Source organism: Capsicum annuum, chromosome 8, assembly GCF_002878395.1.
Source record: "Capsicum annuum cultivar UCD-10X-F1 chromosome 8, UCD10Xv1.1, whole genome shotgun sequence".
In the NCBI taxonomy this organism is placed as follows: Eukaryota; Viridiplantae; Streptophyta; class Magnoliopsida; order Solanales; family Solanaceae; genus Capsicum; species Capsicum annuum.
Genome location: NC_061118.1, coordinates 149,216,544 through 149,232,512, shown reverse-complemented (window position 1 = coordinate 149,232,512; position 15,969 = coordinate 149,216,544). Strand labels below are relative to the sequence as shown.

The 15,969-nt window shown below is 33.7% G+C and overlaps 1 protein-coding gene across 1 annotated transcript; it reads left to right on the top strand.

Annotated features, from left to right (window-relative positions):
* Window positions 1-8,175: 8,175 nt before the first annotated feature.
* On the top strand, window positions 8,176-12,275 carry LOC107839392 (probable inactive leucine-rich repeat receptor-like protein kinase At3g03770). The gene is made up of 7 exons (XM_016682852.2): window positions 8,176-9,712; window positions 9,947-10,080; window positions 10,221-10,461; window positions 10,869-11,074; window positions 11,172-11,218; window positions 11,738-11,849; window positions 11,937-12,275. Exons 1-7 carry the CDS (start codon window positions 8,308-8,310, stop codon window positions 12,180-12,182), a joined length of 2,391 nt encoding a protein of 796 aa, XP_016538338.2. The 5' UTR covers window positions 8,176-8,307; the 3' UTR covers window positions 12,183-12,275.
* The last annotated feature ends 3,694 nt before the right edge of the window (window positions 12,276-15,969 follow it).

The following is a 15,969-nucleotide window of genomic DNA, read 5'->3' as shown; positions in this document are numbered from 1 at the left end:
TAAAATTGACAATACCCTTTTCTTAAAAACTAATATAAAGGATTTGTTAGTTGTGCAGGTTTTTGTGGATGACATTATATTTAGCTCAACCAACATGAATATGACTCATGAGCTTGCCAAACTCATGAGTTATGAATTCGAGATGAGCATGATGGGGGAGCTGAATTACTTTTTGGATTCGCAAATAAAATAGTCAGCATCAGGGACAATGATCCATCAACAGAAGTATGCCAAAGAGCTTCTCAAAAGATTCTCCATGGAAAAGGCTAAAGAAATTAGTACTCTCATTGCCACTACCACAAAGCTTGGTTTGGATAAACCAGATCTAGATATGGAGCAAAAAATGTATAGAGGTATAATAGGTTCATTATTGTACCTCATAGCTAGCAGGCCTGACATTGTGTTCAGTGTAGGACTATGTGCTAGGTTTCAAGCAAAACCCAAATAATCACATCTAAAATCTGTGAAGAGAATCTTCAAATACTTGAAGGGAACCAGTGATCTTGGATTATGGTATCCCAAAAGTAGTAACTTTGATTTGGTAGGGTACTCTGATGCTGATTATGGAGGATACTTGGTAGACAGAAAAATCACTATAGGTATGGCACACTTTCTTGGATCATGTTTGATTATCTGGTCCACTAAGAAGCAAAATTCAATAGCCTTGTCTACTGCTGAAGCTGAATATGTTGCTGCAGGTTCTTGTTGTGCTCAATTGCTATGGATTAAGCAACAACTCATGGACTTTGGTATAGATATTGGTTGTGTTCCCATTTTTTGTGATAATACAAGTGTTATTAAATAGCTAAAAATCCTGTTCAACAAAAAATAACCAAGCATATTGATATTAGACATCACTTTCTTAGAGATAATGTTGAAAAAGGTCATATATCAATTATGTTTTGTTCTACTGAGGAATAAATTGCTGATATTTTTACTAAGGCTTTGAGTAGCGAACACTTTGAAAAGAATAGGTTAGCCTTGGGGATGATTAAAATTGCATAAGTCTCCTTCAATGCTTGATTAGAATAAGTTGATCTTCAAGTGATTGTTGAGTAATTAAGTATCACACATTAAGTTAAGTATCCTAATTCCAAGATTTTTGAGTATACTGACTCATGTATGTGTTAATTTTGCAGAGAGACTAAATCACAGGAGCAATTTTCTATACTTTTTCATTCAGGTATAATTATTTTTACCTTTAGTAGCATAAAGAGAAACAAGTTGTCTACCTGATTCCTTATTGTTACACTTAAACCGCCAAAACTTCAAGAGTCAGTTTTTGCTACAAAAAGTTGCTCAAAGCTTTCCCATCAGTGTAGAAACTCTAATCATTACGTTTCTGATGATACAGTCCCTCACCTTTTCAACTTCCTCTTCCTTTCTTCTTAAATATGTTTTCCCCCTTAATTCTTATTCATTATCTCCTCAAAATTTTCACAACTAAGAAAAATTTCTTATTTCACAAATAACATCTTACTCTTCTTCTTCATCCCCTTCATCCACAGACTCTGTTACAAATCCCTTCTTCGCCATTATCCTTCATCCAGATATCACCTTACCCTCCGTAATCCCTTCTCAAATCTTCCCCAACTTAACTGATTTTGCTGCTTTTAGAAAATTTTCAAACCCCTTTGCCAAATTTTCTTTACCTTCTTCCTCCGTCTCAAAACCCTCACTTCCGCCTCCCATCCCACTTTAAATTCTTGAGGATGATGACTTTTCTGTGGATAGAGATGATATCCCTATTGCAGACTTAATCCCCAGAAAGTCCAGATCTAAGCTACCAAGGAAGCCCTCTTCCATTCCCATCACTGTTGACGACACTGCCTCTGCAAAACCCTCTCCAAGAGTCTCCAGTCTTCGTACCCCTCACACTAGAGGGAGAAAGCAACAAGAAGATGCTTCATTGGCTAAAGATCTTCAAGCCAGGGAAAATAAACATGTAAGTGCATCTGATCCCACCCCCTTGTGCCTCTTCTCCTGATCTTCTTCGATCAGTCCGAAAAACAAAGACTTTCATGGCAAAAGTTCCAAAACCCTCCTCAATTAGAAAACTCTCTTCTAAACCTACTCCAAAATCCCCCTTATTTTCCAAATCTTCTCTCACAGCCGAAGTCTTAAAATCCTCCAGAGGTTCCTCTCCAAAGTCGTCTACTCGTTCAAAGAAATAGGTCACTAAACCTGTTCCTTCTAACTCGTCTGATTCTGAGTTTACTCTGGATGCCACTGAAGAGTTGGATCTTGAGTTTGAGTTTCCTCAACCATCTTCTCATTAAAACACTCCTGAGGCATATAGTCTTCACTTTCAAAAGCGTAAATTAGCCCGAAAAAGAGTTATTAGTGGTTATGGGGGGATGATATGCAAACTTTACTGGGAAAATTAGAGTTTTAAGGATGGTCACTTTTATTTCTTCAGGGAGATCTTCAGAGAAGATTTGCTAAAATTGAGGTGTATGAGTTCTATACAAATGGGGTGGGCATTGGTGAGTTGTTCTCCACTACTGTTAGAAAGGTTACATTGAACCTTTCTATTGCTAGGATTCTGCATATTTCTTCTGGAGGGTGGGGTCACTATATCAAGGGCACTTGGCCACCTCTTGATAATCTTGCCTCAACTCTTGACATATGTAGAAAGTTTTTTGGGAATCCTCAACTGGTCAATCATAGAAGAGTACTTAAAAGGGATATGTCTCTACTTCACCAATTGTACTTTGATGTAGTGTATAAGATGATTCTCTTTAGAAAGGAAAGGAGAACTGTGGCTAGTTTTCTTCATCTTACTCTCATGGAACTATTGGATACTGAGGTGAGAATTGATTTGCCTCGACTCATACTGAAGCATATGCAAAGGGTTCTCCTCAAGGAAATAAATGGACATGCCCTTCCTTATCAATTCTGGTTCATTCCTATATTTGAGGAGTTTGGTGTATCTGTCCAAGTGTGGTCTTTACAGACTACCAAGGATATCATAGGGCCTGTGAACTATATAATGCTACTCGTTTCTATGAGGAGTGCTAATAACCCAATGCAAAGATTGAGAAATGCATTAGCTGAAAAACAGGGTGAGGTGGACGTTGCTCAGGCTGCTTTGGAGGCTGCACATGCTGCTCATGAGGATAAGAAAATGCTCCTTCAAGCTCAGATTGATTCCCTCACAAGTTTATTGGAAAAAGAGAGAGCTGAGAATGCTGATGTTATTAGAAAACTCACCTCCCTTATCCTCTCTTCTTTATCCATTTAGTCTCTTTCCTGCTGTTTTAGGCCTATCCTTCTGTTTTATCCTTCCTTGATGATTGTTCTCTCTTCTGTTGCTTTTGGTACTTTTAGTTATATTCTGAAAATAAATGAAATGGACTTCTTTGCTTTAAAGTGTTCTACTCCTGTTTTATTAAATTGCATTCATGTTCTTTTACTATGAATTTTGATTGTCTTAGTGATAGCCTCAATGACTATGAATTATTAGACGTTTTCACTTGTTGTGCCAACTTTTCGATGATGTCAAAAGGGGGAAGAGTAGGCTATGCAATGCTTATAACTCAATTGGACTAACCTGTTTCATTCTGGTACTTTCACTTAAATTCCTTATTGAGTATGTCAGGTTTTTGTTTTGCTATGTTTGTCATCATAAAAATGGGGGATTTATTAGGAAATGTGAAGTTTTGATGATTGACATGTGAATAAAATATGTTGTAAAAGCTGTTCTATTCGAATAAACAAAGTTTAGCTGCAGATAAGTTACTGATAAGATAACTCTGCGTACAAATATGAGTGGATAACACTCATCACATCATGAGTTGAGTTGAACAAGAAGTCTTGCAGGAGTTGAGTTGAACAAAAAGTCTTACAGAAGTTGAATTGAACAAGAGGTCTAGCAGAGATAAATGAAGAGTCCTATTCAAAAGAAGAAGTGTGAGAGGTGGCAGCAATAATAAGAGTGAAACTACCTAGAGTCCTAAGGAACATAGAAGATTACATCAACTGAAGGAATCCATGAGATGTTGGCTTAAATACAAGAAACGAAATCAAAAGCTTTCACTCATGCACTGATAAGATAATCAACAATCAGCAAAGCCGTTCACTTACTTGAAGAAGAACCTGGTCCCTTACTTAGCAAGTCTTAGACTGTTTGTAGTAGGAAGGCTTCTTGAGTTGTATTGAGTCATTGTTCTAGTCTCAGTGATCTATAAACTGAGTTAGGAGTTGTGTCTTCAAGTTAGAGAACTCGAAGACCTGAGAACACTTATCTTGAGAAGATTTGTGTTTTTGTAGTTATAGGAGTTAGAAGTTTTAATTCCTAGTTTACAAGAAGTCTTGTAATTTTGTTGATTGTTGAGGCTCAAGAGTTATAGTGAAGTTGGGGTTAAATCATGTAGAGATACAGGTCGTGATTTTTTACACCTTTCTTGAGCCGGGTGTTTTCCACGTAAAAACACTGTGTTCAATTTTTACTTCTGTGAACCACGTTTACTTACTTGTTCCACAGATAGACAATCAGTAGAGTTTAATATTAAAAGTAATAGGGCTCGTACTCTGACAATATATTTTTGAATTACAGTTTATTTCATTTCAGAGTTTAAACAACTAATAAAGTTTTTTTTACTGGTTGCTTTTGGAAAAACTTTGTGCAGATTCTCAAGTGTCGATATATGTAGTTGATGAGTTAACTACTTTGATTAAATTATAGTAGTACACATCAATCTCGATTATAACAGTTTTGAGGTTTTACAAATTATTAAGATTAATATGTATATTCAAAGGAGGTGAAATATTTTAAACGATTGACTGATCTATGTAATCGTATTGAAACATTTGTTAACACGTAGAAATTTAAATTGAAAGTGTCTAACAAAAATATTTTAGCATCTATTCAGTTTTTTAAAGATAAAATGGTGGTTGAGTTGGTTTGAGGGGAGGCTTCCAAAGAGGAGGTCACGGTTTCGAACCCCCCTAATGCCTTCTCAATCTAGCTCGTCGCACGGGATTTACCTATTGCGGTTTACATCTCCTGTGTAGTTTACGAGCGATTGCACAGTGAAATCTGGTTGCAGAATTGGTGATAACTTCATAAAAGCTATCCATTGCGACAAGATGGTCAACGGTGGCTATGTTCGCGGATAAGGGGTAATCAACCATAATTTCTTACCCCTTAACTGGAGAGAGGTGATTAGACGTGATATGAAGCAGTTACAATTTACTGAGAACATGAACCTAGATAGAAAGGCATGGAGGACACGAATTAGGTTAGAGGCCTAGTATTGCATGTGGGTAGGTCGTAGTCGGTAGTTAGGAGAGCTTTGGAGTATCTAAATAAAATTTACTCACGAAACCCTTCAGATTGCATATGTATTCCACCTATTTGATAGTTTGTTAAAATATAAATATCATTTAAGTTATAATCCAGCAAGCGTCTCCAAAATTGAAAAGAATACATAAAAAATAAAAGGTGTTGACAGATTAAAAGTGAGAAAATATCTCTATTAATTCTAGATTAAAAGAAAAAAAGTTTTGTTGTGCATGAAATGTTGGTCGACTATTCTAGATTTTCTTTTTCTCAAGTCACTTTCCCAAATGTTGTTTTTTCCAATTAATAACAAAATATGTGACTTGGCCTCTATGATTGGAAATAGGCACCAACACATCATTAGTCCCCACAAAAAATGTGACTTAAACCATATTTTTCATAACAAAAATATCCTTTAGTAAGATACGAAAATCTTCGCCAATATATTATCCAAACTTTAATTGTGTTAGGGCTCTTGTCATGATTCTCTTACCAAAATTAAGTTTTAGCTAGTTTTCTTACAAAGAAAATAACAGTAATACCATGAATACTTTTTTTTTTTAAAAGAAAAATATAATTCTTTCCTTTTTGGAGGAAAGATTTTGGAACGATCCTAGCTTTTCATACCACAGCACAATAGTATCCACAATGTAGTCATTAAAAGTCTTGTTAGGGGGAGATTTTTCTCAATAAATTTTATATTTTTTTAATATTAGTTTTTAATATGTAGGTCGTTTGACCAAATAATATCAATAATATATTTTTTATTATAGTTTTAGTTGTCGTCTGCATTATCATCTCTATGATTTGCAAACTATAATCTTCCGCACAACGCCCGCTCGATTTCAAACCCAACAAGTTGCTGATTAAAAAATTGATCATATACATCTAATTGTTATACTCACGAATTTAATTTTTGAAAAGTAAATATTTTTTCTTGAAACCACACTTTTTTCTGGTAACTTTTTTAAGGAAAAAGAGATATGTGAATTTATTTTGGAGGTGCAAAAGGAATATTAATAACCATTTTGAGGGAAACAGAAAGGGTAACGTTGCATAATTTTCCTCGTGGCTTCTCTAACACCTCATGTCTTTTAACTAAAAATATATACGTAGACATGGTGTAAAGACAAATTTTTGTACCAGAAAATAACTAAACTATGCATATACATTATAGTTTTTTTTTTTTTTTGGCTAAGAAAATGCTAAATTCGATTAAACGAGTCCAGAAAGAATATTGTATGTTTTAAGATATTATAAGTCTTTTTCTTTTTTTTTCTTTCCCATTCGGTGTCCGGTACCCGCATTGGAGTCAGATTTGCATTGCGTAGGGCCCCATTTGGGGGAAGCGCTCCCTAAAAGAGTTTTCTCCGTATCCAAGATCGAACCCTCGACCTCTGATTAAGGGTGGAGCAACCTCATCCACGCACTACAACCCATATTGGTAAGTCTTTTTCTTTCTCATACTAAATAAACTTTATATACATACTTCACCCATTCTATATTAGTTAATTATCTTATTAAAAACACATTTCTCAAATTACTTATTAAATTAAAATATATTTTTTTAAAATTTTATCCTATAATTAATATTTTTTGAATGTATAAAAATAAATTTATAAAGTTTTTTAAAAATATTTTAAGGTATAAAAGTAACCAACTCAGAGTAGGATGAAGATACTAACCCACTTGTTTCTTTTTGTTACAAGAGCTACTGAGAATATTTTTGGATTAATTACTGTCTGATATTCCCTTTTAATTAACCTCTTCTTTGTTTTTTGCGCAAATTATAAAATTTTAACTGACATTTTCAACCTACTCAGGTTGCCTTCTGCTTCACTATATATAGTATTTAAAATTATACTGATAATTAAGAAGGCTTTCTTTCTTTATTTCTTTACTTTAATTTCCTCGCTTAAACAACTAAATATATATATTTGCTAAATAATGTACTCTACATTTTACCTCCTATAATGAATGGCCGCAATTTATAGGTCAATACATTTAACTTTTTAAAGATACATGTACACTGATCATAATATGCATCAAATCAATTATCACGTGACAAGATTTATTTAATTGTAACCAATTAGTACTCTCGATCTCCGTCTATAATTTTTTTTTTTCACTTTTAATTTAACACATACTTTAATAAATAATAAATAGAGCGATGATTTTATTATATTAATTTTTAAATATAAAAAAATTTTTACTTTAAAAAATACAATAACCGATATATTGTATTTAATATCAAGGATATAATAGTAAAAATAGATAAATTATCTATTGATTTTTTAAATTAAATAAATATTATTGAATATTTCAAAATAAAAAAAATGAATGATTCAAGATCAACAAGGAAATATTATATTTCTACATTAGTTTAATTACTTAATTATAGTAGCAAGTAATATGGAGGGGTGTAATTATACCAAACGTAAACTCTGGACTCTGGTAAATGGTTCATGCACCTAACAATTTTCTATAACAAATTCATTAATTTAAACATTTAACTTGGTACAAAACAAAATAAAGTTCCATAGTGTTACATATCGTTCATGAATGTGATTAAATTCCTAATACGCTAGAGTATACAATTGCATTTGTTCATTTTTCCCATCCTAAAAATACTTTCGTACACTTTTACTTATCACGTTTCGATGCATAAAATAAGTTTAACTAATTTTAAAAGTTAACTTAATGTAGATTAATTCACTTCACAAAAATTATACCCCATTCATTTAAAAAAAAAATAATTTAGTTTGACTTAACATGAAATATAAGAAAATAAATAAGAGATTTTAAATATAACACGTGAAAAGTTAAAATTTTTTATGTATAAGTGAAAAGTACAAAGTATAAACACAAACTTAGGAAAGACACAAAGAAAAGCATAGTATATAGTATTATAGTACTACACAAAAAGGTACTTACAAAGCAGGTTTCTTACATGAATATCCTAAATTAATTATCAAGAAATGTATTCCTCTACTTTATACTGAATGTAATCTTGACAAAAATGCATGCAGCCTCTTCAACCCCACCATTTTCTTGAAAAACCAACAAAAAAAATTGCTATGGGAATTGCAAGTACAGTGCAGTATTCATGGTGGCTTGTTGTATTCACGGTGTTTCTTCTGTTTAATTTATCACATGAGTTGTTAGAAACTTCACAGTATGAAGCTATAGTGAAAATCAAGCAGCTTTTGAACTTCCCTGAAGATCTGAGTAGTTGGAGTGACAACACTGATTTTTGCAACAGTGAGCCAAACACTGCCTTAACACTCATGTGTTATGAAGACAATGTCACACAGCTTCATGTTTCTGGTTACAACTGGTTTCCTAATTTGCCTCAGGGATTTTCTACAGACACCCTTTTCTCTAATCTTGCTCTTTTGCCTAATTTAAAGGTTCTTTCTTTGGTTTCTTTGGGTTTAAGAGGAACTTTACCTAAACAGATTGGATATTTATCTTCTTTGGAAATTGTTAATGTTAGTTCAAACTTGTTTTCTGGTGAGATTCCAGGAGAGATTTTTTATTTGAAGAGTCTTCAGACACTTATTTTGGATGATAATAAGTTTACAGGTCAAGTTCCTGAAGGGGTAGGTTCACTTGTTTCTTTGTCTGTTTTGAGTTTCAAGAACAATTCATTTTCTGGTTCATTGCCTGATTCTTTGGCTAGTTTGCATACCCTAAGAATTCTTTCTCTTTCTGGTAATAATTTTTCTGGGGTTGTTCCAAATCTTCATAAGCTGTCAAATTTACAAGTTCTTGATTTGGAAAGCAACAATCTTGGACCTGATTTCCCTAGTGTTCCAAAGAAGCTGGTATCTTTGGTACTTAGGAAGAACAAGTTCAGTTTAGGGGTACCAAAAGAAGTGAGTTCTTGTTATCAGTTGAAGAAACTGGATATTTCTTCCAATGAGCTTGTTGGACCCTTTTCACCAACAATTTTGTCACTGTCATCACTCAGCTATTTGGATATTTCTGGAAACAAACTAACTGGAAAGCTTCTGAAGAATGTGACATGCAGTCAAGAACTTTCTTTTGTGAATCTATCATCAAATTACTTGACAGGGGATTTGCCTGCTTGTTTGCACTCGAGTTCTGGTTCCAAGATTGTATTGTTTTCTGGGAATTGTCTGTGGAATAAAGAGCAGTGGCAGCATCCTTACTCATTTTGTCAGAATGAAGCTTTGGCTGTTAGTATTGAGCCTCATAAGAAAAAGGTTGAAGGGGGACATGGTAAAGCTGTTCTTGCTTCAAGTATGGTAGGAGGTTTTGTTGGAGTAGTAGCGATTACCGGTTTGGCTTTCGTGGTTTTCAGAAAAGAGTATGCCAAGCAGAAAGCTAGTAAAGCCCCTCAAACAAGATTGATACTTGAAAAAGTCTCTCCTGCTCACACTCTTAAGCTGCTTAATGATGCAAGTAAGCTCTCTTATGTTAATGATTTCAACTTGTGAAAGTTTTTAGATCCTGAAAATTGTGTATCTGGAGTTCTGTCATTGTACTTGAAAAGTCTATATAAACATTTGAGTTTATACATTATTCCCAAAAGGAGTTTCTTTGTATATAGTTTGAACATATCAATTTGCTTCAGCAAATTGTCCAATAATGTGTTATTGGGAGATGAATTGTCCAATAATCTTTGATTCTTGACAGGGTATCTTTCTGAAACGAGGAAGTTGGGACTGCTCGGGGCCCCTCCTTATCGAACTTTTGTCTTGGATGAGCTTCGAGAGGCCACTAACAACTTTGATATCTCGAACCTAATTGGTGCAAGCTCCAGTGGGCAGGTATTATGCATTTCCTTACTAAATACCATAAGACCATTTGAACAATGTTAATTCACGTGTGCTGTTTTGTAGTTCATTCCTCAGTTCTCTTGCATCTATGGTGAGTGTTGATTTGTGCTTTTCTGCATCCTGAAAAATAGATTTACAAAGGGCGACTCACGGATGGTGCTGTGGTTGCTATAAGAAGCATAAGAATGATGAAGAGGCACAACGTCCAGTCCTACACTCATCAACTAGGGCGTATTTCAAAGATCAGATACTGCCATTTAGTTAGTACAATTGGACACTGCTTTGAATGCAATCAAGATGACTCGAGTGTTAGCCGGATATGTTTAGTCCTTGAATTCGTGCCAAATGGGACACTGCGGGGAGTCATATCAGGTACATAGTCTAGAAAGTTCATCTGATTTGCGAGTTACTCCATCATTTGGCATAACAACTGCAACAATTTGTAATTGAGCATTTAGTTTTAGCTATTTGAGTATTTCTACCGTATTACATAAATTATACGTTCAAGTAAACGAATTGTGGTACACTGGAAGCCTAAGACAAACGTTATAACCAACAGGCATCTTTGAAATTTTTCAACAATCGATTCTATGTTGCTTGATGCATCTAGATTGTCCTCAATCACGACAACTACCTACTACATTGTACTGCTTCTCCTAGATTAGGCAACTCACTGTTTCTCCTTTGCCAGATGCTTAAATGTACAGGTGTTTATTGTCTTTAAGATAGTTTTTCTGAGTACTCATTCCGGACTTCTCTGCAAACACTCGGTTTTGTAGAAGCAAATTCAGCTCAAAAGCTTACATGGACGCAACGGATGTCAGCTGCAATAGGGATAGCAAAGGGAATTCAGTTCCTTCATACCGGATTAGTACCAGGGATATTCTCCAATCAATTGAAGATAACAGATATCTTGCTGGATCAGAATTTCCATGTAAAGATTAGCAAATACAATCTGCGTTTGTTAACTGAAAATAAGAAAATGGTACACAAAAAATCACTTTCTCTTCTCTACTATATTCTCTCTTGAGCACTTATTTACTCTTGAACATTCATCATTTCGTTATTGCTACTGTTCTCAGGATTCTGGACCGTTTTCTAGTGGATCAAAGGGGAATAATGAGCAGAGGTAAATGATCTCATCACTCTCAGCTGCTATTGCTACATTTTAGGTCTTCAATGCTCCTCTTTTATGGTTCGATTTCAGAAGCACTTATTGGAAACTAATACTTGTTATACTTCTAAATGCAAATTGGTCTAGAAAGGTTTAGAGTGTCTTAGGTTTATCTCGACCAGTTCTAGACGATATCTCTCCAGCCACTGCTATTGGGGGTAGGCACAGATATAGCATCATCCCGTTCATTGGTTATAATCCCTGAAGACAATATTTACCGTTTGATTCATTTCTTAGGAGATTCTGAGATAGAACTCTACCGTTTTCAGGAGCAGCAAGTAGCCTACTTCTTGACGTCTTTTCAAGCCTCACACTTTGATTCAATTCTTCTACCGGTGCTAAACTGTTTCGAGTCTTTTCTCTTCTCCTGTCGAAAGTGCAATACCTTTTTTGTTATCTGACTCCACTAACCTCAGAAACAAAAAAAGAAAAAAGCTTGAGTTCCTTCTTCTATTAATATCTTCCTGAATGCAGGTTAAAATACGAGGAGAAAGATGATGTGTATGACTTTGGAGTAATCTTACTTGAAATCATATCGGGAAGGACAATCAATACAAAAAATGATATCGATGTTTCTAAAGACATTGTAAGAATCACTTATGAAAAGATTCATCATGTCATCAAGTTTAATCACTATTTTCTTAAAACCTTTTTCTTGTTGTTCTTCTTGCAGCTAATAGTTAGCTTAACAGCTGACGAAATAGCTCGGAGGAACATCATTGATCCATCTGTTCGGAAGGAATGTTCAGATGGTTCACTTAGAACGTTAATGGAGTTATGCATAAGATGCCTTTCAGGCGAACCATCACAACGTCCTTCTGTGGAAGACTTGATATGGAACTTGCAGTTTGCAGCTCAGGTTCAAGACCCTTGGAATAGAGACACTTATGGCAACCTGGAGTCTCCTGCTCATGTGTAAGAACTTATGCAAATATTCAATGATCAATGGACCTTTTCTTGTACAAAATGTAACATGATACTAGGATAATTTAGTTCCAATTTTTTAGCAGTCTCTATTGCAACACTTCTCATCGTTATGGACATGAGGTTTCAGTACTCTTTGAGGATAACACTCCATTAGACTATTTGTGCAAACAGCCCCTTAGCAAATGATTATCATTAGACTACTATTTGATCGTTGAATCAAATGAAGTTTTGCCCATAACTGTATCAGTAGGCCTAGCCCAAATGTTTCACAAATGGATTTACCAACTTGAGCGGCAAACAAGCTCATTAAAGTGACGAACATAGGTTGGGCTTGATCTAAATTATGATGGAAAAATTATACAAATCTCATATTTAAGACACCATATTACACAATATCCCTTAATGTTTTAAAAAATTACATAAAATCCCGGATTTCATATTTACTAGTGATACATATTCTATATGTATCACTACTGTATACATATGTATATACTAGTGATACATATACATATGTATCACTAGTCCGAGATTTTATGTAATATTGCTGAAACTATCCGTGATTTATGTAAGTTACTCAATTATGATCACACTACAAAGCAGCAATTTGAACTTCCTCAAAGATTTTTCTCCGTACCGAGCACCACCACAACAACAAGCCCAGTGTTTTCCCACATAGTGGGGTCTGGGAAGGGTAAAATGTACGCAGTTCATACCACTACCTTCGGAGAGATGGAAAGGTGGTTGCATTTATAGGGGGGGGGGGGTGCTTTTGCAGATAACTTGGAATTGGATTATTAACTTTAACTAAAGTTATAATAATTTTATTCTTGGTTAAATGCTTTTTCATAATATTCTTTAGTTGTTTGTTTTAATCTTAACAATTCTTCTATGTTATTATTGAGGTATTCTATGTGTATTATATCTTTGGTTCTCATATAATCTTTTAAATTTGTTTTCATTAGTTTTTCTATTAATTTTATGCTCTTCATATCTTTTCTCCAATATTCCTTTCAATCGTATATATAACAAAATATGGTCATCTTAGATTACTATGTACTAGATTATTATTAAATAATTATGTTACTCTGTCACTATTAGCATGGTAGTCTGGATACTTTTCCCTTAAACAGCGCCTCTACTCTGGTTACTCCCCTATCACGACCTTCTTACCTTATCGGTTTCACCTTTAGAATGACATAGTCCTAGGGATTTTTCTCCTTTTCTCTTTGCTAATAAACTTTGTAACATATTTTTCTTCAAATAATTCTACTATATAGTAACTAATATGAACTTATTTTATCATAGCATGATTGTCAGGAATTTATGAATTTAGCTATTCATAATCGTAAATAAATATACATGTTCTTGTAGATTTGATAGTTCTGGGCTTTGTTCATCCATAGTTTTTCCTTAGAAATATACCTGTTTTTATTAAATATTCAAAAGTTTTTGTGTACAAGAGAAGGCTTGCTTTCAACACATGAAAGTCTTGCCTTAGATTTGCCGTATGACTTACATATTTATAATCTCTAAAAGATGAAAACGAGTAAACTATTTACTATTCCTACTTTACACGTAAACTATATACTATTCCTACTTTACAAAAAGTCTTTACACTTGTCCTACTTTTTCAAAAGTAGAAAAGACTAATCTTTACAAAAAGTTCTAAAAAGACAAAATTAATTAATGACTTTTGCCAAACTAGTAATAGCTATACAATTATTTACGTATCAAAAGTCAAAAAAGCTATACATGTCACTCTCATATCTTGTCTCTTTGTTTTTTTGTCTTTATTCCTCCATTGCTCTGTTGTTTTCTATCTTTTTTCTATCTTCCAGCTGACGTTTTTCTCTTCTTTTATTCTAGTTGAACTTCTGGGATAATATTATCTTCGCCATAACATCTCGAACATAGATTGTCTGGATATTTATGTATTATTAATATGCAATATCTGGTTAATAATTTCTCTGAAATAAATTCCTTTTTAATTGCCCTTTTAGTTGGTTGTTTTTTTGGATTGAGCAGCGTCAGAATCTATTGTTTAACTTCTTCCATATCTGACTGTCATATGAAGTTAAACTGAAGTATGAAGCTATAACTCGGATAACTCAGCAGTGTGCAGAGCAATGTCGATCGGAAGACAATAAAATTTCAGAGCTAAAAGGAGGCGTTGGGACACTCCATAAAATCCATAACATTTATCAATCTACTTCTGCAGGTACAAGCAAAAGAGTTAGTGGACAAAGATATCAGAACATGAACAAGATATTTGAAAAACCATTTATACCAAAGACATAAAAAGACCCCTTGTTCATACCCCCACTAACTATCACATATCGAGAAAGTTTAAACCAAGATAAAAAAGCCTATAACCATATAACTCGAGCATACATAGAAAATATCCACAAAATACAGACTTACCTAAACCTTAAACCCAAAGCCACAAATATCCCAGAACCAAACACAGACTATATACCCAAAAATTACTAGGTTACAACAAGTTAATCGCACTACCAAAAACCAACCCAAACTTAGTTAAAACTTGCTTTAGTTATGGACTATTAAATACCATATATACCTAAAACGGAGATGAACTAACAACTATACCAGAATTATATAGAGCATTTGCCACTTATAAAAAAATAACCAAAGAAAATCTATTTTTTATAAAGTTTTAGACTGTACCAGCAGAGATATTATATGACGAAATTAAACCAGTTATACAAGTTGTAAAAATAGGATTAACCAGAGATATGATTATACCGGAAGATATTATTCAACAGCCAGAGATACCTAAAGTTGAGATACTTAATTTTTATGCAAATAAGCGAATTGTAGGAATATCTACAATTATTCAAGAACTAGCAAATAATTATCTCAATGGAAATCCCATATGGAGCTACTATTCAAGAGACCAATTAATGATCTATTCAAATTCAAGAGAGCTACGACAGTCAAATATGGAAGAAGTTAAACAATAGATTATGACGCTGCTCAATCCAAAAAAACAACCAACTACAAGGGCAATTAAAAAAGAATTTATTTCAGAGAAATTATTAACCAAATATTGCAAATTAATAGGACATGAATATCCAGACCATCTATATTCGAGATGTAATGGAGAAGATAATATTATATCAGAAGTTCAACTAGAATAAAAGAAGATAAGAACGTCATCTGGAAGATAGAAAAAAGATAGAAAGCAACGAAACAATGGAGGAATAAAGACAAAGAGACAAGATATGAGAGTGACATGTATAGCTTTTTTTACTTTTGATACGTAAATAATTGTATAGCTATTACTAGTTTGGCAAAAGCCATTAATTAATTTTGTCTTTTTAGAACTTTTTGTAAAGATTAGTCTTTTCTACTTTTGAAAAAGTAGGACAAGTGTAAAGATTTTTTGTAAAGTAGGAATAGTATATTGTTTACATAGGAATAGTATATTGTTTACATGTAAAGTAGGAATAGTAAATAGTTTATGCGTTTTCATCTTTTAGAGATTATAAATATGTAAGTCATACGTCAAAAAAATAATATAAATGGTATCAGAGCCTAAGTTATTTAAAGTTAAAGGATTAGTAGTATTAATTTAAAAGAAGATGAATAAATTGGAGAAATCTTCGATAAACCCGGTTCAAGACAAAGAATAGTAAACAAATTCGTAATAAAGCATGAAATAAGATGGAATAACAAAAACAAGGTTTCCACAAAGTAATATTCCTACACTAACGAATCAAAGGCATCCCCCACCCCCATCCCCTCCTACTAGCAGCTCC